We start from the raw sequence: 26351 nt of genomic DNA, 5'->3' as shown, positions 1-26351 counted from the left end.
ATAGAAGACACCAGCTATGTTTATAATTTGCCTAATTACCTCTGTCCTCTCTGATACTGGGGCTCTATAAAATTGTCACAGCCGTGTTTGTCATTTGGCTCTGGCTCACTGTGCACACACGCGGGTGTTTGTTTACGGAACACAGACAGCAGCGGGCCTTCATGTGGGCTCTGACACCACCCCTTTGGCTGCCACGAGGGACTGGCCCCCCTCCAGGGTTCCCAGACAGATTGGCCTCCCAGATTCTTTAAAGTAAAAAAAAAAAAAATCCCTCCTGAGTTTGGTGATCATTCAGGGGTCCTGGCAGAAAACCAAGCTCACTCCTGACGGTTCCAGTGAAGGGGTGTTAACAAAGGAGCCATTTGTAGGGGTGTGATGAGGGTTGAGGGAATCAGGAAGGGATGTCGAGGTCCCCAGAGATGAGCCACAGCAGCAGCTGTCACCATCATGGGGCTCAAGGGGCAGAGCAAGGCACCAGGGCTGCCAGAGCCCCGTGAGAACTGGGCCCATGGAGGGCAGAGGACAAGCTGCCCAACAGGGACCATAGCCTTGGGGGTGTGCAGGTGGGGCTCTGGAGTAAGCAGAGAGCAGTGAAGAAATGCCCAGCCTCTCTCTTCTCCTCCCCCCGATCTACTGGTGCCTACCACTGGCCAAACCCAATAGGGAGCCAGAGGCACAGAGGCCCTTGGTGTGGCCTACACAAGCCAGACTCCCAGGGCAGAGAATAGGTATGGTGTTGATCCAGGAGTAATAATCCACATGGGTGGGTAAGGTACTCTGGGACAATTCTGTGGTCAAGCTTGGTGGAAAGTCTTCTCATCCTATAAGCAATCTCTTGAATCCATTCATCTCTGTGTCACTAAGTTCCCTCACTGGCCTCACAAGTACCCGTCACCCACTATAACCCACCTGCCACACTTTAGTGCAGTGATCCTGTTGCTCTTGGGATGTTGACCAAAGTTTGAAACCTTGCTCGTGAGAGCCTGCTAGTCAAACCCAGCTGACCTCCAGCCTCACCTCTACTCCTCCACCTCCTACCCTGTGCCACGCACTGTGGCCACACTGGACACTTTCCAATACCTAGAATGCCATGTTCCTTCCCACTTCTGAGGTTTGTGTTTGCCACTCCCTCTGACTGGATTTCTCTCTTTTTTTTTTTTTTAAAGATTTTATTTATTTATTCATGATAGTCACACACAGAGAGAGAGAGGCAGAGACATAGGCAGAGGGAGAAGCAGGCTCCATGCAGGGAGCCCAATGTGGGATTCGATCCCAGGTCTCCAGGATCGCACCCTGGGCCAAAGGCAGGCGCCAAACCACTGCGCCACCCAGGGATCCCATGGATTTCTCTTTTTTTTTTTTTTTTTCCATGGATTTCTCTTGATCCAACACCCAATGCCTTGCAAATCCCTTCAAGTCCTTCAGATCTCAGCTTAAAAGTCACGTTCCCAAGAACAACTTTCTCGAGCCCACAAAGCAGGCAAAGTCTCCTTCTCATCACTCCTGAACTTCCTTACTCCACAATATGTGTCACAACTGGAATTAACTAATCAATTGAGTAACTGTATGTTTATTGTCTGTCTCCCTAGAGAGTCTGTGAGCGCCCCAAGAGCCTGCTTTGTCTATCTGGTTTCCTTCTTTGCCTCAACACAGTGCCTGGCACATAGTAGGCACTCCAAAATACTCACTGAGTGACTAAAGGGAGAACATCTAGCTCCCAGTATGGCAGGCTAGGTTATTTAGGCCTACTTTGCAGTAAAATCAGCTAAAGATGCAACACTATTAAAAAAAAAAAAAAAGTATTCTAAGCACTGAAGGCTTGGCAGTATAATTGCCAGGCCAAAACAGAAGAGGAAGAGGAATCCAGACAGGTAGGGGAGAGGAAGAGCCACTTTTTTTTTTTTTTTTATTGAGGTGTTTTCTGATACCAGTGAAACTGAGTTCTATTTTGACAGCCTCGTGGAATGAAAGAGATAGCTATCAAACCCCAGGGCACACACAGGTGGGGCATATAATAAGGTACCATCTCCCATGAATGTGGGACTCCAAAGGGCTACACCCTCAGGATAAGGGTGAACCAGAAGTAGACCAGCCCTCATGCGATCTTGCAATCTTTTTTTTTTAATGCAATTTTTAAAAATTTTTATTTATTTATGATAGTCACAGAGAGAGAGAGAGGCAAAGACACAGGCAGAGAGAGAAGCAGGCTCCATGCACCGGGAGCCTGACATGGGACTCGATCCCGGGTCTCCAGGATCACGCCCTGGGCCAAAGGCAGGCACCAAACCGCTGCACCACCCAGGGATCCCACGATCTTGCAATCTAAGTTCTCACCTGGATGGTCTGGGGAAACTCAAGCCTTAAGGTTGATTAAAGTGGTCCTGGATTAGCAGTATTCCTCAATGTGCTCTCTGGTGGAAGGTGCTTTTGTCCTAAATCTCACATTTTTCTTTCCAAAATTTTTTCTTTCTAAACGATGACCAGCACACAGTCAAAGATGACCAGACACACAAGAAAAAGAAGACACTGTGAGATAAAACCAGAAGAATCAACAGGAAACAGAAACAGACCCTTCAGACTGCAAATTACTGACTATAGAGGAACGATGCAAGTCACGTTTCCAGAAATAAGACACGCTTAAAAATAACTTCAGGGAATGGGAATCTGTTAGAAAGTGACATCGCAGGTCTGAAAAAAGATTCATTCATCTTCATTTCATTTCATCTCTAGAAATGAAAACAACAATAACCAAAATAAAAACCCGATAGGTGGATTTAACAGCAGAGTTAACACAGCTGAGAAGGGAATTAGAGAAGTCAGAAAAACGATCACAAATGTAGCAGGTAGAGACAAAAGGAGCATGTGAAAGAGACGACGTGAGATAAGGAGGAAGAGAGGGTCTAACATAGGTTTAATGTTATCCCTGAGGGAGGAGAGAGGAAGTGGAGTAGAGGCAGTGTTTTAAGCAAAAACAGGTAAGAATTTTCTGGCACTGATGAACGAATGAATACATGAAGGGGTGCACGGAACCATTTAATGGTCTGTTATGCTAGAACTCCATATTTCAGACAACCTAGAGTTCAAAAGATCCAGATGGGAGATTCTGAACCCAGTCCGTTCTTGGCAGAGGGCCACGAAGTCATATAATACCAAGTTCAATGTAACAAAGGACACAAGAAAAGGTGAAAAACCAACTCTTGCCTGTCTCTGCCTCTGCGGCTCATCCCCAGGCACATCCTCTTGTTCCTTCTTTCTCCCACAGCCCTTACTGCCCAGTTACTGGGAGAGAGCAGAATGCCATTCCCCAGGGTCCCTCCACAGTCAACTGGGAGAGCAGTGGCATGGCTGGGTGCGGTGAGGAAGGCCTCTGTCGCGCCCTGATTCAGTGGATGGGGACATCCTCCTCCTCGATATTGTCTCTCTTCTCTCCTCTGATCCCAGTCTCCTTGTTCTGCGGCTGGTCTCCAGCCTGGGCCCTCAGGACTACTTGGGGGAGTCTTACTGACCAGCTGGCTGAAACAGTCTAGTCCTGGCTGGGCTGGAAGGATTAGAGAGGAGGGGATGCGAGAATGTCCCTTTGCCATAACTGAAGAAGGCTCGATGATGCCGGCACCACCTTAGGGGCCTCCAACATGGGCCAAGGAACACTAATAGCCCTCGTTGTCCAGCCCACCAGCACCACCTGTGACCTGGATGGCAAACATCTAAAACGCAAGATAGGAGAAGAATCACCCAAGCCTGGGTCCTACATCCTGCCTCCCACCCCTGAGCATCTCTCGGGCAGGAGAGTGACTTGGCTGGCAGGCAGGTAGTTTGTTTCTGACTCATGCTCCCCTCCTGGCTTCCAGGAGGCCTGGTCCTGGTCCTCCTCAGTGTGACTCGTCCTGGGATCAGGTTCTTGTGGTTGCTCTGTTCTGGAGGGACACACATTCATCATCTCGCCTCTGGGAATCCCGACACACCTCTCAAACATGCTCAAACAGAGAGGTTGCCAAACCTGCGCCGGGTCACACAGCAGGTGTGCGGTGAGGCCAGGACACACGCGGTCTCACGCCCCCGGTGGGTGGGAATGCAGACCGAGCCCTTGTGTAACTAGCATCGGGACCTGACTTCTGTGAGCAGCTCCACAGCGGAGCCTCACTGAGGCCCTGGTCCCACCCTGGCCCTCTGGCATGTGCCAGATTCCAACCCCTCCCCCCGCAGCAGCAGGTGCCTCCAAACCACTGTGCTGCAGGGGTACGGGTCACAAAGGCTTGTCCCCCCAGGGAAAGCAAAAAGAGCATGGCAACTGCAGCCACCTCCCAGCCCATGATGAGTGAAGATGGAGTCAGGGGGGGTCATGTGGGCCCCCAAACCTGGCTCTGCTATGTTTCTGACATGCCATTCCAATTTTTGAAAATCTCTAAGATGTTCCAAACAATATGCAGTTGATTTAATTTAAAAAATTAAAAACTAAAGTAAATTAAGTTGAGGAATGTTGGGTGGAGGCGGGTGGGGGGGGCACGGAGGGTGTCGTGGAATAAAGCCAGAGAAGAGAGTCTGAGGAAAGCATGAGCATTTCACTCCCCTGGGTGGATTGGTGGGTGGAGAGGGTCAGGCTGTCCCCGCTGGTCCTCACGTGTAGGAGCCCAGGTGCCGACGGCGGCCCCGCCCTGGTCTGGTCACGGGTCCTGAGAGATGGGACTCCTCTGCGAGCCTGGGGTGCAGCCAGGGAGCTAGAAGACCCGAGCACGCTGCTCCCCTTTCCAGTTTGGCTCGCACACACCCCGGGCAGCCCTGTCCCGCATAATTACATAAACTGTGCATCACTCAAGATGCTCATCGCGCTTCTGACACATCTCGGGCCGGGAGCCACCATCGCCACCTCCCCTGGGCTCGGGGGCCTGGCTCATGACTCACACGCCGCCACCGCTCCCAGGTGAGACCGCTCCTCAAATAGAGGTCCAGCCTTGGCGAGCTTGGGGGTTGCTCTCGGGGGGCCCCTTCGCCCCTCCTGGGCCTGAACGCGCCTCCAGCCCGAGGCTCGGCGTCCGCTCCAAGTTCAGATGCACCCACGCCGGCACCCACAAGGCCCCACTCTCCCCCGGGAGCCGTCGGCGGCCCGGAGCTGCCCTCTCTCCCGCTGCTGCCCTGCGCCAGCCCCGGCGGCCGATGGCCCAAGGCCTCCTGGCCTCTCAACACCCGCCGCCCTCCTCGTTGGGCAAGTGGCATCCGACTGCTTCCTCCCCCGAGGAGTTTGCTCATTAACTTGAGTTACCCCAAGGCTGGTGCTCCTGGCAGCGCCCGGGCGTCCAGGGCTCTTTCCTGGGTGGCCAGCTCGGAGGAAGCGGCCGGGGCCAGGCCGGCCTCCCACCTGCGTCTGTGGCCCCGTCTCCCCTCCAGGGTCTCACTTCCCGGGCCCAGTAGGTCGGGAGATGGGGACCAGCTGTTCGGCCAAGTGCTGAGTCACCCTGCGGGGGACGGCGTTGTCTTCCCAACGTGCACAGTCCCCACTCTCTGGCCACTGGCAAGGGGAAGGCAGGGCCACCTCCCTCGCCGAGGTCCCAGCTTTCCAAATAGAAGGGGGTTAATGGGAGGCCTGGGGGGTTGGCGGGAGAGGGGGTGCCCCAGTGAGAATGTTCTCATTGACCAGAAGTCAACCCTGCGGATTCTGCACTTGTATCAGGAGCCCCTTCCGGTGACAAGCACACGGGCACCCTTGCTGGCTCCAGTGCTTTCCGTGGACGTGAGTGTGACCACCGGGCCCCACCTTCAGGGTCATGGGCATGTGACTCGTGACTCGGGGAGATGGGCTCTCCCCCCATGAGAATCTCATTAAATGCTTTCTAAGCAAATAAAAGGCATCCCTGAAAAAAAAAAAAACATTGAAGCAACATCAAAATGACTTAGTAACTTGGTTGCTCCGGGTGCAAGGATTTTGCCCTAATTATTCTGACCTCTGTCTCCTTTCCCGGGACTTTTCAGGGACGGAGGTGTGCCCCCCCCCCCCCCCGCCCTCACACAGAGTAATCTCCTTACCTGGAGCCCAGTGTTGCACCAGCTTTGCCTGTTTACCTTTCACAACCAGTGGGTGATGACGGGGGTCGGTTTTGCATACGTTTTGCATAAAAGGAGACGAAAGCTCAGAGAAAGCAAGAGCCAGCAGCATGGCCCGTCACGGGATGGGGGAAAGAGCAAACCTCTGTTCATCCCCGGTGAGCCCGACTCTGCCTCCGCGGGCAGGGACGGCGCCAGGGCCCGTGCTAGGCGAGGACTGTCGGCCTGCTGTGTGCGGGGTCCTGCAGGAGCCCCCCCGAGGCCCACCACTCGCGGTTTGCCGCCCCAGGCCAGTGGCACCTGCGAGGCTGAATTAGACGCACGTTTGAGCATCACGGACACCAGTGTCTTCAAATTCTGGGTTAAGGCCAATGAAACGGCTGCCAGGTAGGGCTTATTCCCTATAAATCAGTGGGAATGTGGTCACACGAATTTTAAATATCAGATTAAAATCAAATTAGTGGGAAAATTTGGAACAAATTGCCTTCAAGTACAGTGAATGAGTCTATTTTTAAAATGTTGCCGCACCAGGCAAAAGAGTGAAGCAAACACATTTCCTAACAGCGAGGAGACACCGTGATGGGAGTGATTTGTCATGCTTAGTCACTGTAATTGCTCTAGCAAAACTGAGGAATCAAATAAAACGTGTTTGCAAATTGTAAATCACTCCGGGAGGCTACTCCAGACGGGTCCGAACCTGATGCTCAAGGTCACAGCACCTCCCTCTGGGGCAGGCGGACACCCTGACACCACCTTGCCCCGACTCTCCGGCCAGGGGTCGTGCCCCACGTCCAGCGGAGACCACTGCCCAACGGCCTGGAGAGAAGGGATTCCATAATCAGCCTGGTTTCCTCCCCAGCACGGATTCCGGGGAGGGGGCTGCCCAGAGAGCGATCGGGTTGGCTGGGGGGTAGGGAGAGGTGGGGGGCTCCCTGCAGCCTCCATGGCTGGGTGGGGAAGGGGCAAGGCTGCTCGGGGAGGAGAGGCTTTCTTTCTGGTGAGAGGTTGGCAGCTACTTGCCAAGAAGCAGAAAGATCATCAGATCTAGAAGGCTTGGGACAGGCTGTGATGGCTCCCTTGAGGCCCTGTCTGGGTCACTGGGTGACACGCCTTGGCCCGGGCCCACCGTGTTTGGCCACTGGTGTTCCCGTCCTCAGGCTGTGGCCCCTCAGTATTGACTCTGCCAGTGGGGACAAGAGGAGAGATGGAAAGAGACCGTCCTTGAGACCAGAAACGTCCAGAAACGCTGTGATCCCAGGTGCCCGTGCGTCTGAGCAGTTCTGGCAAGCTTGGGGCATGTTGCACTGCCCGTCCCCAACCCGTCCTCTCTACCGGGCAGCCCGCCTCCTCCTGCGCGCCCTCCCTATAGAGCTGGCCGTCTCTGGGGGCCTGGCTAGCCCCTGCTTCCCAGAGGTGCTGAGAATTATCTAGAACCAGATAGGTTACCTTTCTTAGACCTTTCATCGCCTCCCATAATGGTGAACCCCGGTCCCTTGAGCTCCTCGGGTGGACCTCAGGCCAACCCAGTGGACCCTTGAGTGGCAGGGAGAGGATGAGGATGTTTAAGGAAGGAGAGAGAGGAGTGGCAGAGAGATCCACACATTCAGACACACGTGTTGAGGACCTGCCGCAGGCCAGACGCAGGCCAGACTCAGCAGGAAGCCAAGAAAGGCAGGATCCCAGGCAAGTTCACGTAATTTGGCTCCAGGAGTTCATGGTGACCTTGGAGAGAACAGTTTCCCAGGTGCAGGGTGGCGACAGGGAAGATGAAGGTCAGAAAGTGGCTCTCTGGGAACATAAAACCCACAGGGGATTTTTTTTTAACAAACAAACAAACAAACAAACAAACAAACAAACCACTTTCTATCCCGACTTGATGGATCTAAGAAAACTGTAACTTTCAGCGGGCCTCAGGTGCGCCTCCAACCTTGGTCTGGAGAATAGGGTCAAGGAAAGGTCCTACTTCTCGGCTTCACAGCAGCAGATCCTTTTCCTGTGGGCCCCTCAAGGCACCCAGGAAGCATGAACCCCTGTGCCCCGCTCCCCTGGCCATCATGCCTGCTTTTGAGAGCCCAGCTGGCCTTCTTGCCCTAAGTGCCCACCCACTGTGCAATCAACGGGGAACCTCTGGGGTTCAGGCCCCACAGGGTGCCCGACACCATCTTCTGTGGCTGCCGGGCATGGGCAGTGGGCTTGGGCAGAGCGGATGAACAGAAAGGGGATCTTTGGGAGCTGTCGCACGGGGTGTCCTGTTCCTCATGGGTGGGGCCAGAAGGCTAGAAAAATAATAAATAAAAACAAAAGTGAAGGGAAGCAAGGCTCTTGGGTGCCAGAATGGGGCTGGCTGAGGCTGTGGCTGCCTGAGTAATGGGTTCCACATTTGTCTGGCTCAGTCTGCAGCGACCGGGAGTCAGGACGCACAGTGGGCCTTGCAGGGGGCTGGAGGGGAGAGCCCAGCTGTGGCCAGATCCTGGAGTACCCCTGCGATGGCCCCATCCCCGGCTGGCCACAACGGGGCTGGAGCGCTGCTGCAAGCTCGCGCTCGGCACCCCAGCTCCCCCCTGCCCCCGCCCACAGCTCCTGGGTCCCTGCCGGCCTGCACAGATTGTTCGCGTTATTAATGCCGTTTTCCCAGAGATTCCATCTGGCTTTTTAATTGCTCTGGGATGGGGCTAGGATGCTTTGATAGTGAATTGGTATCTTTCCTATGTCTCTGCTTACGTCAAATGATCCACGCACAGGGAGGGGGTGGGGGAGGGGAGAAGCGGGGGAGGGGGGCGTCAGGGGAAGGGAGATAGTATAATCTTTCACAGAGACAAGAGAGATCTTCCAAAGGTGCTGGTGGTTTAGTTCTATTTAAGGAAAAGAAGAGAAAGGCCTCCCCCCCCCCCCAGCATAGGAGATAAACAGATGGGATAGAGCCACGTTCCATGCAAGGACCCTACCCCATGTCTGCAGAAGGCCTCCTGGATGAGCAAGGTCAGGGGTTCTGCTCTCCCTCCAACGGCCTCCCTTTCTCTCCCCACTGCCCCCTCTCCTCCCATGAAATCAGCAGCTGCTGGAGGAGGCCTGGCAGGTTCCTGCCTGGGAAGGAGGGGGCGGGAGACCTGGGAGGGGCAGGCACTCCTCACCAGTCCCAGTGGCTCATCACAGGTGTCAGGGCCAAACCCCACGTTCACAAATTCCCAGGAGATCCAGGAGATAAGGGTGACATCCATGACAGTGCTAAGCCATCGGGAGGCTTCTGGCAGCAAAGGAGCACCTCCCTCGTTACCTTTGCTTCTTCCCTGGAGACTGGTTCCTCTGAGCAGCGCTCTCGGGGCGGTGGTGGTGGGGAGGCTCAGGTGGCCCACCGAGGGGTGAGGTCCCCCCCGCTACCTCTCCAGAGAGAGGACAAGGGAGACGCATCCAGGTGGGCTGGACGGGGTCCATGACCAGGGTCTTGGATCAGACCCCTGCCTCCGGGAAGCCTTCCCTGGTGGCGTCTATTCACACTTTGAGCTTCCCTTTATTGCACTTGTCACCCTTAAAACCCATCTTGGGACTGCAAGACTGTAAGCTCCAGGTCTGCTGTTTGTTTGCTGCTGAGTGACCCATCCTTGGCACAGTCCCTGCACACAGTAGGCATCCAATAAATTTTTGGGGTGTGTTCAGTGCCAGGCTCTTGGAGCGGTTCTTCACAAAAGCTGCAGTCAGGAGGGGAACCATGGGGGCCCTGCAGGAAGCAGTGGGTGGCAAAGAACAGCTCTTCCCCAGGGGCCCCTCTGGCCGGGCACAGAGCACATGCCGGGCAGGTTTGCCCCACACTGCCCCCTCTCCTTGGCAGGCTGCTCTGTCTCCCGGGGGGCCCACCGGCCCCATTCCTTCCCTGGGGTTGGCTTTGGTTGGCTGTGTCTTGTCCCCAGCAAAGTCTGCCCTGGACCTCAGGACCTACAGTAGGAGGGGTGCCCCTTAGTAGGCCGACAGCTCTGCAAGAGGAAACCCCGGGAGAGGAGGCAGTGGGAGGGGAGAGGGAGGAGGGCGGGCAGGAAGGGTGTCCCTCCCCCTGCTCATCCTGGGATCTGTTCTGGGGGCAAAGGGGGAGGCTGAGGTTTGGCCCCCTCAAACAAGAAAAACTGGAATTAGCACTGAACTCAGAGAGGGTTTGCTGGGGCCTAGCAAGCCGTGGCCTGCCCTGGGCCTCTAGGCAGACGGTGGGGCTCTGCCTCCTTGGTTCCCAGGGCGGTGGGGCAGGCAGCCGCCTCCACACTGGGCCCGTGGCCTTTCCTCTGCCAAGGGCGGCCCTGGGCGAGGAGGCGGCCAGACACAGGACGGAGAGGGCGGGGGCCGGGGCGGGAAGGGGGCAAGTCACCCCTGTTAACCACACGGGGCAGGTAAAGCTAAAGCTTTCAGAATTGAAAAAGAGTGTGTAATTTCTTGAAACTGTCCCAGCCCACATGGGCATACACGGTAAGCTGCTCAAGTGAGTCCTCTGGGGGTGACAATGGAAGGTAAGGAGTGTCTGCCTTCTACCCTCAGCGAGAGTCAACTCTGAAAGCCCAGCCAGCTTCCTGCGCTATTTCCTGCCAGGCCTCCTTCTATCAGGCGTGAGGGTGGCCCCCCCCACTTTGGTTGGCTCTCACTGCCGCCAAGGGGGTGCCAGGGTGCCTGAGTGGGGGGACTCGGTCCAGGGTGGGCGAAGTGCGGGATGGGGCGGGGGGGGGGCGTGGATGCTGGCGGTGGCTCCTTGCCAGGCGGAATGCGTGGAAGACCACGTACCCACTGCAGGCGTGCCGAGGGTCCCCTTCCCTGGCTTGGCTGGGGCAGGGCAGCTACGGAAGGTGGGGCACAGGGGTGCTCGGCTTTCAGGCTGCCCTTCCGGGCCCTGCTGGGTAGGTTACAGCCCCACAGCGTAGAGCAAGTGGGGGAAAGGCAGAAGGTCCTCCCGCTTGAGGCCTCTCCCCGCCCTCCCAGGGTCCTGCGGGTGGGTAAGGCACGACCCGTATGAGCAAGGCGGCCACACAGCTAGAGCCGTGAGCGATCTAGAAGCAAATGTGGCCAAAGGGCCTCTGGAGCCTGGAGCCTGGAGCCACTGGGCCGGGCCTGTTCAAGCCCCAGACAGCCCGTGACAACTTCAGGCCAAGGGATCCTTCTCTCTGAGCCCCTCTGCTCCTCCCAGGGGCTCCGGAGAGGCCACACCAAGGCCCTGTGACCTCCCTCCCCTCCAACTCTCGCCCATCCAGGAGACTCTCTCTTCGGGATTTGGGCTTTCTCAGCTTGGAGCATGCCTTCCTTCTGCCATTTGTTTGCCTCGGTTGGGAGAAGTCGCCCCCTTCATGTAAAGAGGGGCTTGGGATGGGAGAGCTAATGAAAGTCAGGATCTCGGCCAGAAAATACGCTGTGATTATTTACAAATGTGACCTGGCCCACAGAAAACTTTGGAAGTAGCTTTTCTGGTTTTAAAAAGACACCAAAATTTACTTTGATATGTTTATATTATAGATATAATACATAAAACATCTAGCATGAAACTCTACGTTCTCCCCAAAGAAGAGAACCAAGCTGTCCTTCCCTGCTCCCAGCCCCAGCGATCTGCGCTTGCTGGCTGGAGGCCACCTCCCTTCCAGACCAGGAGCCAGGGCCTCTGGGGGGGCGGGCAGGACAAGCCTGTGGGCGGCCCAGGCCGGAGGGCACCGAGGCCCACGGCCCCCCAACCCCCCAGGGAAAGAGGAAGCCCACCTCACCTCTTTGGTTCCCCTGGGAGCAAAAGCGATCCCCCAAAACCAAAAGGAAAGAGAGCCGCAGACCCTCCCTGCAGCTGCTGACAAAGAGTCTCATTTTGGCAAGTATCTGAGCAAAACCAAAACAAAACAAAAACCAAATAAAATGGTGGTTTAGCATAGACGTGCACATTCACATTGCACAAGGCACCGCTGGGACACAGAGAGGCCAGATACAAGTGTTGATATCGGCTGATAAAGCAAAATATTTGGAAAGCTTCTCATAACTTCGGTCCCTCTGGGATGGACAGATTGTGCTTCATGTTTGTATGGCAATGCTGGCAACATACAGTACAAGGCTGATGGTCCCAGTGTCCCTTCACCCCACCTCCCCGCCCCACTCCCACCCCCACCCCGGGGCCATTTCTCTAGGTTTCCCTCTGCCACCGGGCTACCACTCCCACGAACACGTGTCCAGATAGCTTTGGCCTGCCCTGGCCTGACCGGGGGTGGGGGTGGAGGGGCTCCCGCTGGTCACCCAGTGACCCCCATCTCAGTGAGTTCTACCCAGGGAAGCCCAGCCCTGACAGGCTGGGAGACTGGAGGGCAGGGAGCTAGGGACCCGCCACCTTCATGTAGAACTAGGGTAACGACCTTCCAAGTCCCTGTATGTCCTCCCTTCCGAGGACGGGCGCCGAGAGATCCTGACCCTTGGAGCAGCCGCGGGCCTGCACGCTGCCCTCTCTCCCCGGGGGTGGGGGTGGGGGTGGGGGTGGGGGGCCTGCACCTCGGGGTGCGGCAGGAACCCTCCGAATAAAATGACAAGGCACCTATCGGCTCCCCCTACTCGGTAGGAATCGGAGCGGCGAGTTTGCGTTTCCAAGGCACGAGGTTATCCTTAATACTAGAGTTGCCAGGCTCGGGCTCGGGCTCGGGCTCGGCTCGGCCCCACGGCGCTTCCCTCCTTCGGGGAGAAGGCCCGGCCTGACCCCCGTCCTGGGCGCACCGAATCGGCGGGCCGGGGCCTCCCAGGCCGGGCCTGCGCCGCGGGGGGCAGCCTGGAGATCCCGAGCCGAGCCCGACTCCACGAATCCACGCCCGGGGTCCCAGCGGGCGGCCGCCCCGCGCCTCACGGGCAGTTGCCCATGGCCTTGACCAGGGAGCTCTCGGGCAGCTGGCGGAAGATGCCCCGCAGCGTGTCCAGCTCGCGGCTCAGCTGTTCCACCCGCTTGCGCAGGCGGTCATTGTCACTGGTGAGCTCCAGCACCTTCTGCTGCGTCTCCACGTTGCGCTGCTTGGCCTTGTCCCGGCTCTTGCGCACGGCGATGTTGTTGCGCTCGCGCCGCACCCGGTACTCGTTGCTGTTCTTGTCCACCGACTTCTTGACTTTGCCCGCGCCGCCGCCTCCGCCTCCTCCGCCTCCTCCGCCTCCTCCGCCTCCGCCGCCGCCGCCGCCGCCGCCCGCCGCGCGGAGGTCGGGGTGCGCGGCGGCCAGCGCCTTGAGCGCGCCGCCGGGGCCCGGCAAGCCCGCGGGGCCGAGGGCGGGCGCCGGGTGAGGGCTGGGCACGGGCGTGGGCGGCGGCGTGGGGTGGCCGGGCTGCAGGTGCATGGTGGTCTGGCCGCAGTGCGCGATCTGGAACTGCAGGTGCGGGGCGGCCAGGTGCGCGGGCGGCGCGTGCGCGTGCGGGTGCGGGTGCGGGTGCGGCGGCGGCGGCGGCGGCGGCGGCTGGTAGGGGAAGAGGCCGGCCAGCGCCAGCTGCTTCGCCTCGTCGTCCTCGCGCGGCTCCTGCTTGATCACCAGCGGCCGCAGCGCCGGCGCCCCGACGCGCTCGTACAGCGGCTCCAGCCTGCCGTCCAGGTAGCCGGCCGCCGCGCAGCCGTAGCCGGGAGCCGGGCCGTGCGCGCCGCCGGGCATCGCCGCGCCGCCGGGGCCCCCGGGGGCGCCCGCGTAGTCGAAGTCGCCGCCGCCGCCGCCGCCGCCGCCGCCGCCGCCGCCGCCGCCGCCGCCCGCGGGGGCCGCGGCCGCCTTGGCCTTCTCCTGCTGCCGGCTGTGCTGGAACAGGTCGGCCAGGAACTCGTCGTTGAAGGCGGCCGGGTCGATGTAGGCGCTGATGTCGATGGACGTCTCGTGTTCGCAGATGCCGCCCAGCGGCTCCGGGGCGGCAGGTGGGGCGGGGGCCTGCGCGGAGCCCGCGCCCCGGGGGAAGCCGAAGGCGGCGCTGCTGGGCGCGTGCGGGGGGCTCTGGAGGTGGCTGCTCATCGGGGGCCGCGGCTCCGCCTCGTAGAAGTCGGCCGACTCCATGGGGGAGCTACAGCCCTCCCGGCATGGCGCGCCTCGGCGGCCTCCAGCCCGCGCGGGGCGCCAACGCCGCCGCCGCCCCCGAGCCCCGGGCCCCGCCGCCTCGCGCCCGCGCAGCTCCGGTCGCGAATGGCCAGGCCCGCGCGGGGCCCGCGTTTATACCGGGGGCGGCGCCCTGCGGAGCCCGACGGAGCGGCGGCGCCTCCTGGGTCCTAGCGCCGGGCCGCCGGCGGGGGAGGCGAGCGGGGCCGCAGCGCGGCGCGGGCGGGAGGGGCCCCGGCGCGGCGCCCCCTGCCCCGGCCCCGCCGGCCCGACCCGGACGCGCGCGCGCCCCGCCCTGGGCCGAGCCGTCGCCCCCGCACGCACGTGGCCGGGGACCGGGCCCCCTCCTCGGGCTGCCCCGGGGCTCCACTTCCAGCCGGCGGCCGGGGAGTCCGGGAGCGCCCAGGCGCGGCGCGCGGTGGGGGCGGGGGCGGGGGGGCCGGGGGCCGGGCTTGCGGCCTGAGCCACCGCCGCGGGACTCGCTCTCAGAGCTCCCAGTGGCCCCGCCGGGGCCCCGGTGTCGGCTGGGCGGCGGCGCGGGGAGGGGCCGGAGCCGGCCGGGAGGCCGAGGGGAGCGCCCGGCGCGCGGCGGCTCCGCGTCCCCCTCCCTGACCTCGGGCCGCCCCGCCGAGGCCGCGCAGGAGCCGGTCCCCGCCCGCCGCGTCCTGCGGGGTCCCCGGGCTGGCGGCGCCGGGCGCTAGGACCGCGCGGGGCGCGGAGGCGAGGCAGGCGGCGGCCGCGGGGAGCGGGAGGACGCGGCCGGCGGGTCCGCGGGGCAGGACAACTTTTTCTTTTCCAGGACTTGCCCCGGCCCGAGGCGCGGGAGGCTGGGCGCGCGGGGCTGGCGCCGTGCCTGGAGCTGGAGCCCAGGGCCGGGGTTCCGCGGCCAGGCGGGGCGCGCAGACGGAGGACGCCGAGCTGAGCCGGGACGGGGACCCCGGGCTCGGGAGCCTCTGCCCCCGCGCCCCGCACCTCCGCCCCAGTTCCGGTGGGCTCCGGGGCGGGAGCCGGGGCTCGGGGACCTCGGGGACCTCGGGAGGGCCCTGCCCGCGGCTCGCAGGGCGCTGGGTCCCGGGATCCTGGGGAACGAGGTGGCCAGGCCGGGTCCCCTTGGCCGCCGCCTCCGCATTCGCTGCTGGAGCTGGGGGTTAAGGCAGCGCGTCTCCCCAGCCACGTGGCGCCTCGCGGCTCTATCCCGGGACCGCGGGCGGGGGCGGGGGGGGGGCGCACCCCGGGGCCCGCAGGTCGCCGCTGCCTCTACCTCCCCCGCAGCGCCCCTTAAGACTTAGTGCGCCGAAGCCGACACCGCCCGGGCGCCGGTTGGAGGTGTGCCCGTTTGGGGAGAGCCGGGCTGCGCAGGCCAGGACCCCCCCCCCCAAGGTGGCCTTCCAGAGCCTGGCAAGGCGCCAGAGCCCGCCCGGGAGCCCCGGAGGAGGCGCCCCGCAAAAGCACAGCCGGCCGGGGAGGCCGAGCTTCCACTGCGGTCACGGTGAAGCAGCAGCTCCGTCTGCGGAACACATACTGTGCTTTAATCAAGTTCCTATTCAACATATTCCCAATGATTAATGGCCCAACTGCTTCAATTTTTTTTTTTTTTTTTTGGTCCAAAGCTCATACACGAGATATTTTAAGCTTTTGGCCTGAGCGTAAAAGCAAATATATTAAATAAATAACCTTTGTGAGCCCGGAGCCACTCTCTGGGCCAGAGGCAGCACCCATTTCTGCACCTTGCCCGTGTGGACATCTGGTCGGGAACCCGAAAACGCTCAGTGGGATTTTCAGGGTTTTTTTCTGCGGTGCTAAAAATCACAGCCTGCTAAAATCACAGGGTAGTAAGAAAGCACAGGCTCTTGAAGGCGTCCTGCGCTGAGAATGCACACCAGGTGTGCTGCCCGGGGTTGCTGTTGCCAGTACAGGCAGCAGGACCCTCTCCTCTCAGGATGGGAAGACACCCGGGCTGGGGAGGAATAAGAGGATGGGGCAGGGCGACAGAGACACCAAGTGGGGACCTCACCCAGCATGGCACCAGTGGAACCACAGTGGAACCAGAATTCTCCTCATGAGGCCTGCTGGGTGCCTAGAGATGAGTGAGAGGCAGGCCCCTGCCGCCTCAGAGCCCTGGGCACAGTTGGGAAGACAGGTCAGCACCCAAGGTCTGCTGGGAGACAGTGTCCTTCCACAGAGGGGGTGGCCCCAAAAGAGCAGGGGATGGGATTGGGCAGGAGCACTTGGTCCGTTAAACCAGGAAACACAAATGGGGATGAGGGATGGTGGTGCTCCAAGAAAGGGACACCCTCCCCTGGTGAATATGGGGCTCCTAGGGAGGCAGCAACCCCCTTTGTCTGGGGAAGTACGTTGGGGTAAATTGTACCCCCGCCTCCGCCAAATTCATAGTTTGAAGCCCTAACCCCCAGTATGACTGTATTCTGAGATGCGGTTTTTAGAAGGTCATAAGGTTAAACAAAGTCCTAAGGTCGGGGTTCTAATCTGATAGGAGTAGTGGCCTCATAAGAAGAAGAAAAGGAGATATTTCTCTCTCTCTCTTTCTGTCCCTCTCTGCCTCCCTTCCTCCCTCTACCACGTGAGGACACGGGGAGAAGGCAGCGTGCAAGCCAGGAAGAGAGCTCTCACCAGAACCTGACCGTGCTGGCACCCTGATCCCAGGCTTCCAGCCTCCAGAACTGTGAGAAAGTTAGTGTGTGTTGTGTAAGCCCCCCCTGCCCTCCCTGTGGTATTTGGTGATGGCAGCCCAAGCTAAGATAGGTGGTTAGAGAGGGCTTCAGGCAGGAGTAGACCTTTGAGCTGCACCTTTAAAGATGAGCAGGAATTTGCTGGAAGGATGGGCAGACGGAACGGCAGGTGCAAAGGTGGAGAGCCTGCCAGTGCATGGCATGTTCTGGTAACAAAGGACAAGATGAGTGGCGGGCTGGAGCGCACGGATTGCTGGGGAGGGGCCTAGATAAGGCTGGATCCACAGACTGGGCTGGGTGCACGGCCAAGGCCGCTCCTGGTAAAGAGAGAGCCTATCCCAAAGGCTTCCGCTGTCCAGCTCTTAGCAGGTGGGCACTGTAATCCAGTCCGGGTCGCTGAAAGGTCACTGTGGTAGCGGCTAGAGAGGGGAGGGCGGACCACGAAAAACAGTGGAGCCCCGAGACCCCCAGTGATGGGAGGGGACAGGGATGGATTTGAATGTCAGGACTTAGAGTCTAGGTGGGGGCTGAATGCGTTCCTTCTGGCTGGGGGTATCATCCTCCAACATATGTCACGCAGGTAAAATAGAGGGTCCCCTCCAAGCCCCTCGGGGTCACAAGATCTCACCACCTGCAGGACCCCTGCATGTTTTGTGGCTCTGGAGAGAGGACAGTTGCCCAGGAACAGCCTCCAGGATCTACCTGCCGTATTCTAGTTTTTCCCTTTGAGGTCGAAGAGAACACCTGGGGATAGGAGGAAGCCATCTGAGGGCAAATAGTGGTCTGTGGGTGGGTGTGTGGGTTTGAGGTGAAGGAGCACCCAGGCATCTGGAGCAGGAGTCTTGGAGCTCTCCAAGCCCTGACGCAAGAATTGGCTGCGGGTCCTCGGTGAGACCCCAGGGTTGGTGGTTCCACCACTTTCCATGGGAGGTGCCCACGGCTGGCAGGGGCCTGTGTCCTGACGGGACTCCTAGGCAGTCAGCGTTTGGCTGGAACCACGTGGGAGGGAGATGGCTGCGTGGCTCTGCTGAATGGAGACAGAGCCAGTACGAAGAGCGGCGAATAAATCGCCTGACCACCTTTACTATCCTTTTTTGCCTTTTTTTTGGTGATGACACTTGGCAGTTGCTGAGGACAGAACTCTCCAGGGTGCTTTGGCAGGCCAGGGCTGTGGGACAGGGGCCCATCCCAAATCTGACAGGCTGCAGGCTCACCAGGCCTGATTTCTGGCTTTGGATCTACTTTTTACAAAAGAGAAAATGAGCAACAGAGGTGAAAATGCATTTCGTAGGTGTCAACTGTGCTCCAGCCAGCTCGGAAGAGGAGGCTGCTTCTGAGCTGGGGGAGGTAGGGGCCAGATGGGGAGAGGGGAGCCCTCCCCTGCATGCGTTGTGGGTGCTGAGTTTTGGGTGCTCTCGGATGGAGCCTGAGTCCAGGGTCGTTCACAACACTAACCACTCTGAGAAGACAAACGGAAGCCTGGGAAGTTTTTTACTCGAAGTCAACCTTCCTTAACGCAGCGCACACAAAAGAATTCACGTATAAGTTTGAAACTTAATCAGATTCTGAAGAGTGAGACTGGCACCAACCCCGCTGACTACTTTTATCGAAAGCTTAATGGATATAAGATTGGCCACTCCAAAGCAGGACTAATTAAGATAATAAATGAGGACTGGCTAAGATAACACCCAAGACAAGAACTGCACTTTCCAGGCACAGTTTGTGCTCTGACTAGGGGACGTGAATATATCTAACAACAGTGACTCAGGAAAATACTCTCAGAGAGCTTCCCAGAACATAGACACACAAAACAAAACGCAAGTCACTCCTTATGCCAAATGCAGTGCTCACTGAGGTTTATACTCATTCGTTTGATGTTTTAAATATTGGGAGGTTCAGTGTATGGACTCAGTGGACAGTCGACCAAGAGCCCTAGAGTTTCTTACCAACCGCCTCTGGGCATTTGGAGAAACCATTTTTATACCTCATTAGATCATACATCCTGTCCCCCCAGGAGGCCTGGTGATACGGGGGATCCTTCAGACCTGTTCAAACGCCTCCTTCATCCTTTCCCAGCTGGGTGACCTTGGGCCAGTTGAATATGCTGCGCCTCTGTCTTCTTTCCTGGAAACCGGTGACAATAATTCATCGTAGCACATTCTCACTTGTTCTAGGGGAAGGTACGCAGGAGTCACACGAAGCATAATTAAGTGCATCATCGTGAGCTAGAAATGATTGAAGCTGTTAGGAAATGCAGCTATGTTAAATGTATATACCACATGAAATCACGACCACGAGGATTCAGATGCGTGAAAGAGCCACACTGTCAGGTTCATGAGAGTCAACATGTTTCAAGTTTTCTCTTGATTTTCATCGACCACGATGTGTGTATGGGTTTTCTTCATCTGCTTGTTGGTTTATCTCATTTGCTTGCCACTGCTGGCAGATAAGCAATAACAGGCACCAAAAAATTTTAGAAAAAGAACACTGAGTTGAAATTTAAAATTCCGAGAATTCTATCCATTATCTCAATTTTGTTTGGCAAATCGGGGGGAAAGAAAGCCTCCTATTCTGTTCTGTTAGAGAACTCTCTTGGTAGATGATGGACCCCAGGACTCCCCACCCAGCATTTGGAGAACACTGCAGAAAGCAAGCAGTGGATGATGTGGGCAGCCCCACCCCATTTTTGTGGGATCCGGGACAAGACTACGAATGGTAGCCCACATACCATCTGTTTAAACACTGAAAGTTACCGGCCAGATGAACAAACTGTTAGATCAAATGCTTCTACCTTTCTGCCTTGACAAGTAAATCCTTGTCATGTCCTAGAAGGCCAAGTTAAATTTAGCATCTGACTCTGGAACATGGTGGTGCCTGGAGAGCCAACCACCCCCTTCTGTTCCCCGCCCCCTTGAGGGACCTCTGGAAGGGTCCTGAGTTGGGTGGGAGTAGTTTCCCAGCACAGGGTTCCAGCACTGCCCGGACCCCCCCTGAAGATTGCTGCCCCCTGTCACCCCTTGGATGCCCAAGTGGGCCCGGGCAGCTGGCTCTCGGCTGTGTGGGCAGGCCATTTCTTGGCCTAGGAGGCTTCTCACCCCGAGGGAAGGGAGCAGCAAGAGGAGGCATGAGTGGGGCCTTCTCTCCTGGGGGTCTGCTGGGCAGGGTCTCAGCACGTTGGTGGGGCATCACTCATTCCACGTGAGCAGGAAGGCAGTGACCCCAGTGCTTCTGGCCTCGTCTGGGGGCTCCTGGCCCTGCTTCTGCTGGAAGACCCGTCCGTTGGCAATAGTGCCAAACCCGTGGCCCCAGGTCACCCCTTCTCTCCACCTTCCCTTGGATTCTCCTGGTTTCCAGCCTCTATACTCCTCCATCGCGGCAGCCTCCAACTGGTCTCCCTGCTGCTCTCCCTGCCTCCTTGACCCTCAACTCTTTCCCACAAAGCAGCCCGAGTTACCCATGAGACAGGCACTCAATTCACGTCACTCACCTTGGTCAACCCCTGGGCCTGCCCATTGCATGTGGGAGAAGAGGGCACAATGAATGCCTCAACCTGGCGAGGCCCTGCAGAAATTGGCTCTCCGCTCTCCTCATGCCTCCGACTCCTGGCTCCCCGCTCCGCTGTTGGCCCAGCCGAGCATCTCCCAGCCTGCAGGCATTGCACTTTGCTCTGCTGGCTCCCTGGAAGCTTCTTCCCGATGAGAGAGCAACTCCTTTCCCGTCATCTGCGGCTCACCTTCTCCAAGAGATTCCTATGAGGTCCGAGTGGAGCGCCAGCCAACCCTCCACCCCCCATCACTCCTAAGGCCCCTGTGCGTTTTTGCTTCCTCCTAGCACTCTCTGGAAAACGGTCTTGTTTACTTATTTTGCTTGTTCCCTGTCTGGCTTCCCCCCACTAGAATGCCAGCTCCACAAAGACAGGACCTTGTCTGTCCTGTTCTGCCTATTTCCAGAGCTAGAACAGGCCTTGGCATATGGGAGAGCCTCAAATATTTGTCGAATGAACACAGAATGGATTCTATTCAAGAAAACTGCTACCCGGCCACCCTCCCAGAGCTCAATTCATTCCCAAGCCTTGCAGGGCAGCTCAAGGGTGGCCCCAAAAGATGCTTGGGAAGCCCCGACCCCCTATGTCAGGGCTCCCCCTGGGTAGAACCATCCAGAGCCTTCTGAAGCTGTGCCAGGTGAGACTGCCAGGGCCTGGAGAGTCTGCACAGTGCCTCTGGGCTAACTCGAAAGAAGCCCCCTCGGGGAAGATGTGGCCTCCAGGGGCTTGGCTGAGCAGAGAGTACCTTTGCCAGGAGGAAAAAGGGCCCCTTTCTCTGGAGAGATACAGCCCAGCCAGGACACAAGGCTTGGTGCGTGGGGGCCTCCTGAATTGGGCTCTTTGGTGTAGCACAGACCCTCAGCCCTGCAAGACAGCCCTGAAGCACCCCTCCACCTCGGCTCCAGAGCACCCTCTGCCTGTAGGGCACCTCTGGGAGGGTGCCCCAGGAGAGCAAGACTCCGTCCTCGGGCATGACTGGACATCAGATCCACCCGGGGAAACGTGGGATCAGCTGCCTTCCTCACATGGAAGGCGGGAGACCTGGCCAAACCCTACCGCTCAAGAGATGGGGTGCACTTCCCGTGCACATCCGCACACCCCCTTCTTTGGCCCCACTCCTTCTGCTGGCCCATTCCAAGGATTGATGCCTTGAGGCGCATCTTTAAACACAAACAAGCCAACACTTAAACGAGGTGAGAAACCAAATCTTTTGAAAATCAAAACCAGAGCTTTTGAGGTGCTGGCTCATGAAGGATTCAACTCTAGTCCTCTTTCCTTGTGGTTATGACCCTGCTTCCCCCAAGTCTAAGCCTCTCTGTGCTCTGTGTAAAGCTGACACCGAATTAACAGGAAAAGCGAGCTGCCTACCCGAGGTGTCCAAAAGCCCCATCACCCTCGCCCAATAGATTGTTCCCCAAGGAAGCCATTAGCAGGTCCTGCTTGGTCTACTGCAATGTACTGTCAGCTACTGGAGTTAAAAACATTTTTTTTTGCAAAAGTTACCTTTTTCGACACCCAGGGTTAATCCTTACCTAAAACAGCAAGATGGAAAAAAAAGGAAAAAAAAAAAAGCAAGATGGAGAACAGTGTGTAGCTTCCACTTCTCAGGGGAAAAATTATTTAAACATATATATATGCATATACATAGTCAGTGTATAGAAAGAGGACAGAAGTTAGGAGAAATACACACCGAGCTGTTAACAGTGGTGCTGCCTTTGTGGGACAGGAGAGGACTTGTTCTTTTTTGTTTATACCCTTGTGTATATGGGGCTTTTGAAACAGAGGAGTATGTATTTATTACTTTTATAGTTTTATAAACTATAAAAATATTTTAAGTCTCCTTAATTTTACAGTTTTATAATTTTTATAGTTTTATAAACTATAAAATGCTTTAAAGTCACCTTAATTTAGTCCGCAAATGTATAATGCCACAATGGATTGCACAGTTTTATAAATAACTTCAAAATGCTATTTAATGGCCCTATTTTCGAAAATGAAAAATCAGGAGATGTACTCTAGGAATAAACGGTGGCGTGATCTGTGAATTTGCTCATACGGAGAACCATACCTAGTCACAGACACCGAATCACATTTAGTTCTATGTTTCACAAGCCAGCCTTATTTTAAATGAGAAGAGCACATCCATTTGTACATAAAGAACTTCTACAAATTCGTGTGACAAAGAATCCCAATCCAAAAGGAAATGGGTATATAAAGAGAGTCTATTAATAAAAAACAATAAATGCAAATGCATTTTAAGTGTGTTTGGAAATACTAATTCTCTGAATAAAAGATAAACAAAGTAAAGCTCCATGAGTCAAGGGGGTAAAGAGAAAAACGTTTGATAATGTGCTGTGCAGACTAATGGATAGAGCAAACAGGTAGGATTATATATTGATCCAACCTCTTTGGAAGACAATTTAAAAATGCCTGTCTAACTTGAAAGTGTCATTTCCTTTCACTTAACAATTCCTCTTAAAGAAATTTAATCCCATAAACTCTCATATGTACATACATGCTGCAAACACAGATATTGACCCAAACACTGTTTATAACTGCAAAAGCTGGAAACAGAGGCATGTCTATTAATAAGAGACTGGTTGGGGGCCTGGTTATTGAGCTTGGGTGGCTCAATCCGCTAAACGTCTGACTCTTGATTTTAGCTCAGGTTATGACCTCAGGGTCTTGGGATTGAGCCCCATGACAGGCCCTGCACTCAGTGGGGAGTCTGCGTGAGGATTTCTCTCCCTCTGCCCCTCCCCCTGCTTGTGCTTGTGCTCTCTCCCTTCCAGTCTCTAAAATAAATAAATACATCTTAAAAAAAATAATAGGAGACTGGTTAAGTAACCAAGACAGTTGGTTAATTATCCTCTGTGTCTCTGTTAAAAAAGACAAAACTCTATATGAACATATACAGGAAAAGCTCTGATACATTCATGTATACATACATATAATAATATATGCATATACACAATACATCTATATAATATACAAATGCACATATAGGGATATGAATATATATATATATTTATATATACAGTGCGGAAAATGTGTATACTACATCCCCATGCATGTGAAAAGAAGGGGGAGGGTCTACATATATGCTTATCTTGCCCTAGAACATCTTAGGAACGACATGTAAGCCGGGAAACCAGAGAAGGACTTGCAAGTGGGTGAGAGATTTTTATTATACATTAAGATATATAAAATAGTTAAATAATAATTACACAATAAGGAATTGGGATGACTCCCAAAATTGCAAACACGATTGCTGAATAGTCCCCGAAAACACTTTTGGGATAATAAGAAAAGGGGTTCAATTTAGCTTTTACATAATTGCACAGAACTAAATGACCATAAAAGCTCAAAAAGTCCTTTATTTTCATTGCTGCCCCCAAGAAAATCTATAAAACAATCAGTTACAGTAAGGTTCTTTCATACAACATGAATTCATTTACCCCGAATATGGAATCAAGCTTCCCGTCCATATTGATTTAAGCAGTTCAGGGACTGCAGGCGGGGTAGGGTTATCCCTTCCCATCTCTCCAATTGGTTCTGTCTCTGCCATTTTTCAGTCAAAATTCCAAAGGTCACTTGGAAAGCACATAACCCACTAAGCTGTCCAGACACTCCCTTTTGGCTAGATAACCCCCCACGGTCCAGATCCCAGAGCAGAGTCTTGGGAACCGGGGAAATGCTATTACAAAGCCTTGTCTGCTTGGTCAGTATTTGGGGGTGACCCTGAACACATTGAAAGTTTCAGCAACTATATCTTTAGAATCTGATTTTTCTTATAATTGATTAGAAAAAATCCAGCTTACATTCCAAATGCGGTCATTTTATCATAGACAAGGTGCAATAACAGTTAAACAAAAACCAGCATGAGTCATGCTCCTATAAAACTGTCTACTTACAGAGTTTGGCTTTTCTCTAAACGAGGGAAACTCAAAGTCAGGCAGCACAGAAAAAGGGGTTGTTCTGGCCTCGTACTGGGAGAAATTATTATAAGAAAAGCAGGTCACACGGGATCTGCCCAATGGCTCACTGACATGGAATGTGCACATTGATTGAATTCTTTGGTTGCCCAGCACCACTTGAACATCCTTCCAACATCCGGGGATGTCCCACCTCCCCACGCAGAAGCCAGAACCGCCCTCTCATGGCTGGGATGAGGCGCTTGAAGAAGAGCTGACGACGTACACACTGATGTGAGCCATGGGCTCCACTGACAGATGTAAAGGAACAGGTGCTGGTGGACTTCACTCCGGGAGGGAGACCAAGAGTGTCTGGGGGGCCATGGGCATTGAAGCTGGCCACACAGCCTCTATTCTGGATCCTCTGGTCCTAGAGATGTGGCCAACTTCCTAACATTTTCTTGAATTGTTCTTTAACTTCATTCTCTAGCGAGTTAGCATGGATTCTGTTGGTTATGCCCAGCTGGGAAAAGTCTCGGCCTTGAATGATTAATGAGAACTGGGCCAAGATCAAAGTCACAGATGGTGCTTTCCAACCTTCTCTCTCCAACCATGGCTTGGTCCTGGTACCTTAGTCTTTTTCCAAGCCACGTCTCAGAGCCAGATGAAGAAAGACAACGTGGAATGAGTGACTGGTTTAAATGTCACTCATGCACAGTGACTTTGACAAGCAGCCTAACCTTTCTTGCTCAGTTTTACCATCTCTACAATGGGACAATGAAGCCTTCTGTGCCCAGCAGGAGAGTTGTGAGGATTAAATACAACAAGCAATTAAAGCCACTTAAATTTGAGGGTTAGTCTTCCCAGTAAGGGTACAAAATTAGACTAATGTGGGGTGTTAGAAAATTCCTTATTATAAGGACTAAAAATCAAAATCCCTTTTACAATGAGATCAGGGATTCCTAGCTCTTTTTTTTCTTTTCTTTTTTTCTTTTCTTTTCTTTTTTCTTTTTTCTTTTTTCTGGCCATAGACTTCTTTAGAATTGGTCAAGAAAAATAAAATGATATATCCAAAATCTAAAAAAATAAACTACCTGAAGATTCTGGAGGATGAAAAAAGCAAGCAGATGCTGGAGGAAAGTTGACACTTAAAAGAACATCACAGAGTTTCTTTCTTTTAAAGAAACATTTAGCCTGAAGGCAGGCCCCAGTCTGTGCATGCAGGGCAGCTAAAATTCTGGTAGGAAACCTGCAAAATTATTGGCTTGATGAACCTGAAGACACAGTTTAGAGTGACAGTCACTGGAAAGTGGGGAAAGGGATCCAAGAAAGGAGAGGTTGTGCCCAAATTCTGTGCATAAACTCTACCCGAATCCCTGGTTGGCTCCTAAGCTGCACATGCATGGGACAAACACCACAGCCAGCTACGGCCACTCACCACAGTGGAGACAAAATTTATAGTGTGAATTTAGTCAAATTTACCACAAGTTACAATATAAATCAAAAAAATTTTTTTCAGAGAAACATAAGAATCTGGAGATTCTACAATATATCATTCACAATGTCTAGGATATAATCAAAATTCTCTTAACATACCATAAAACAAGAAAACATCACTCATTCAAAAAAAAAAAAAAAAGACAACCAAAGGAGACCAACTCTGACATGATTCAGATACTAGAATAGCAGACAAGGATTTTGTTTACTTATTATTTATATATTTACTTTTTAAAAGTAGGCTCTACTCCCAGTATGAGGCTTAAACTCATGACCCTGAGATCAGGACCTGAGCTGAGATCACGATTGGACACTTAACTGTCTGAACCACCCAGTCTCCCCTAGAATAGCAGAAAAGGATGTTAAAGTAGCTATTATGACTATGCCCAAGAATATATAGGAAACATGTTTGCCCATAGAGAGAATAATAGAAAATCTCAATAGAATATAAATTGTAAAGAAGAACCAAATAGAAATTTTGGAAATAAAAAAGTCAGTATTAGAAATTTTAAAATTCACTTGATGGCTTTAGAGAAGAAAAGAAACAACAAAAGAAAGAATCAATGAAATTAAAGAAAAAATCAAGACGTTATCCATCCTGAAGATAACATTTTTTAAAAAGACTGGAAA

The 26351-nt window shown here is 54.9% G+C and overlaps 1 protein-coding gene and 1 long non-coding RNA gene across 3 annotated transcripts; both read right to left on the bottom strand.

Moving 5' to 3' along the window:
* Positions 1-11491: 11491 nt before the first annotated feature.
* CEBPA (CCAAT enhancer binding protein alpha) lies at positions 11492-14134 on the bottom strand. Of its 2 annotated transcripts, XM_077855903.1 has the most exons (2): positions 13194-14134; positions 11492-13139 (listed from the first exon to the last, which is right to left on the bottom strand). In XM_077855903.1, the coding sequence occupies exons 1-2, from the start codon at positions 14035-14037 to the stop codon at positions 12865-12867; spliced, it is 1119 nt and encodes a 372-aa protein (XP_077712029.1). In that variant the 5' UTR covers positions 14038-14134; the 3' UTR covers positions 11492-12864. The 2 variants fall into 2 exon arrangements, with proteins under 2 accessions (XP_077712029.1, XP_077712021.1); XM_077855895.1 differs by having other exon boundaries at positions 11492-14134.
* A 4109-nt stretch (positions 14135-18243) lies between these two features.
* On the bottom strand, positions 18244-24362 carry LOC144288374 (uncharacterized). The gene is made up of 2 exons (XR_013356316.1): positions 24225-24362; positions 18244-18936 (listed from the first exon to the last, which is right to left on the bottom strand). It is a non-coding gene; the product is annotated as an uncharacterized LOC144288374 (long non-coding RNA).
* Positions 24363-26351: the final 1989 nt, after the last annotated feature.

The sequence above is a fragment of the Canis aureus genome, chromosome 1 (assembly GCF_053574225.1).
Source record: "Canis aureus isolate CA01 chromosome 1, VMU_Caureus_v.1.0, whole genome shotgun sequence".
NCBI classification, from domain to species: domain Eukaryota; kingdom Metazoa; phylum Chordata; class Mammalia; order Carnivora; family Canidae; genus Canis; species Canis aureus.
Note: the sequence above shows the minus strand (reverse complement) of the source record. Positions and strands in the feature narration are given on the sequence as shown.

Excerpts from the sequence above, each read along its gene's own strand:
- CEBPA (XM_077855895.1), bottom strand. The coding sequence starts at position 14,037 with ATGGAGTCGGCCGACTTCTACGAGGCGGAGCCGCGGCCCCCGATGAGC.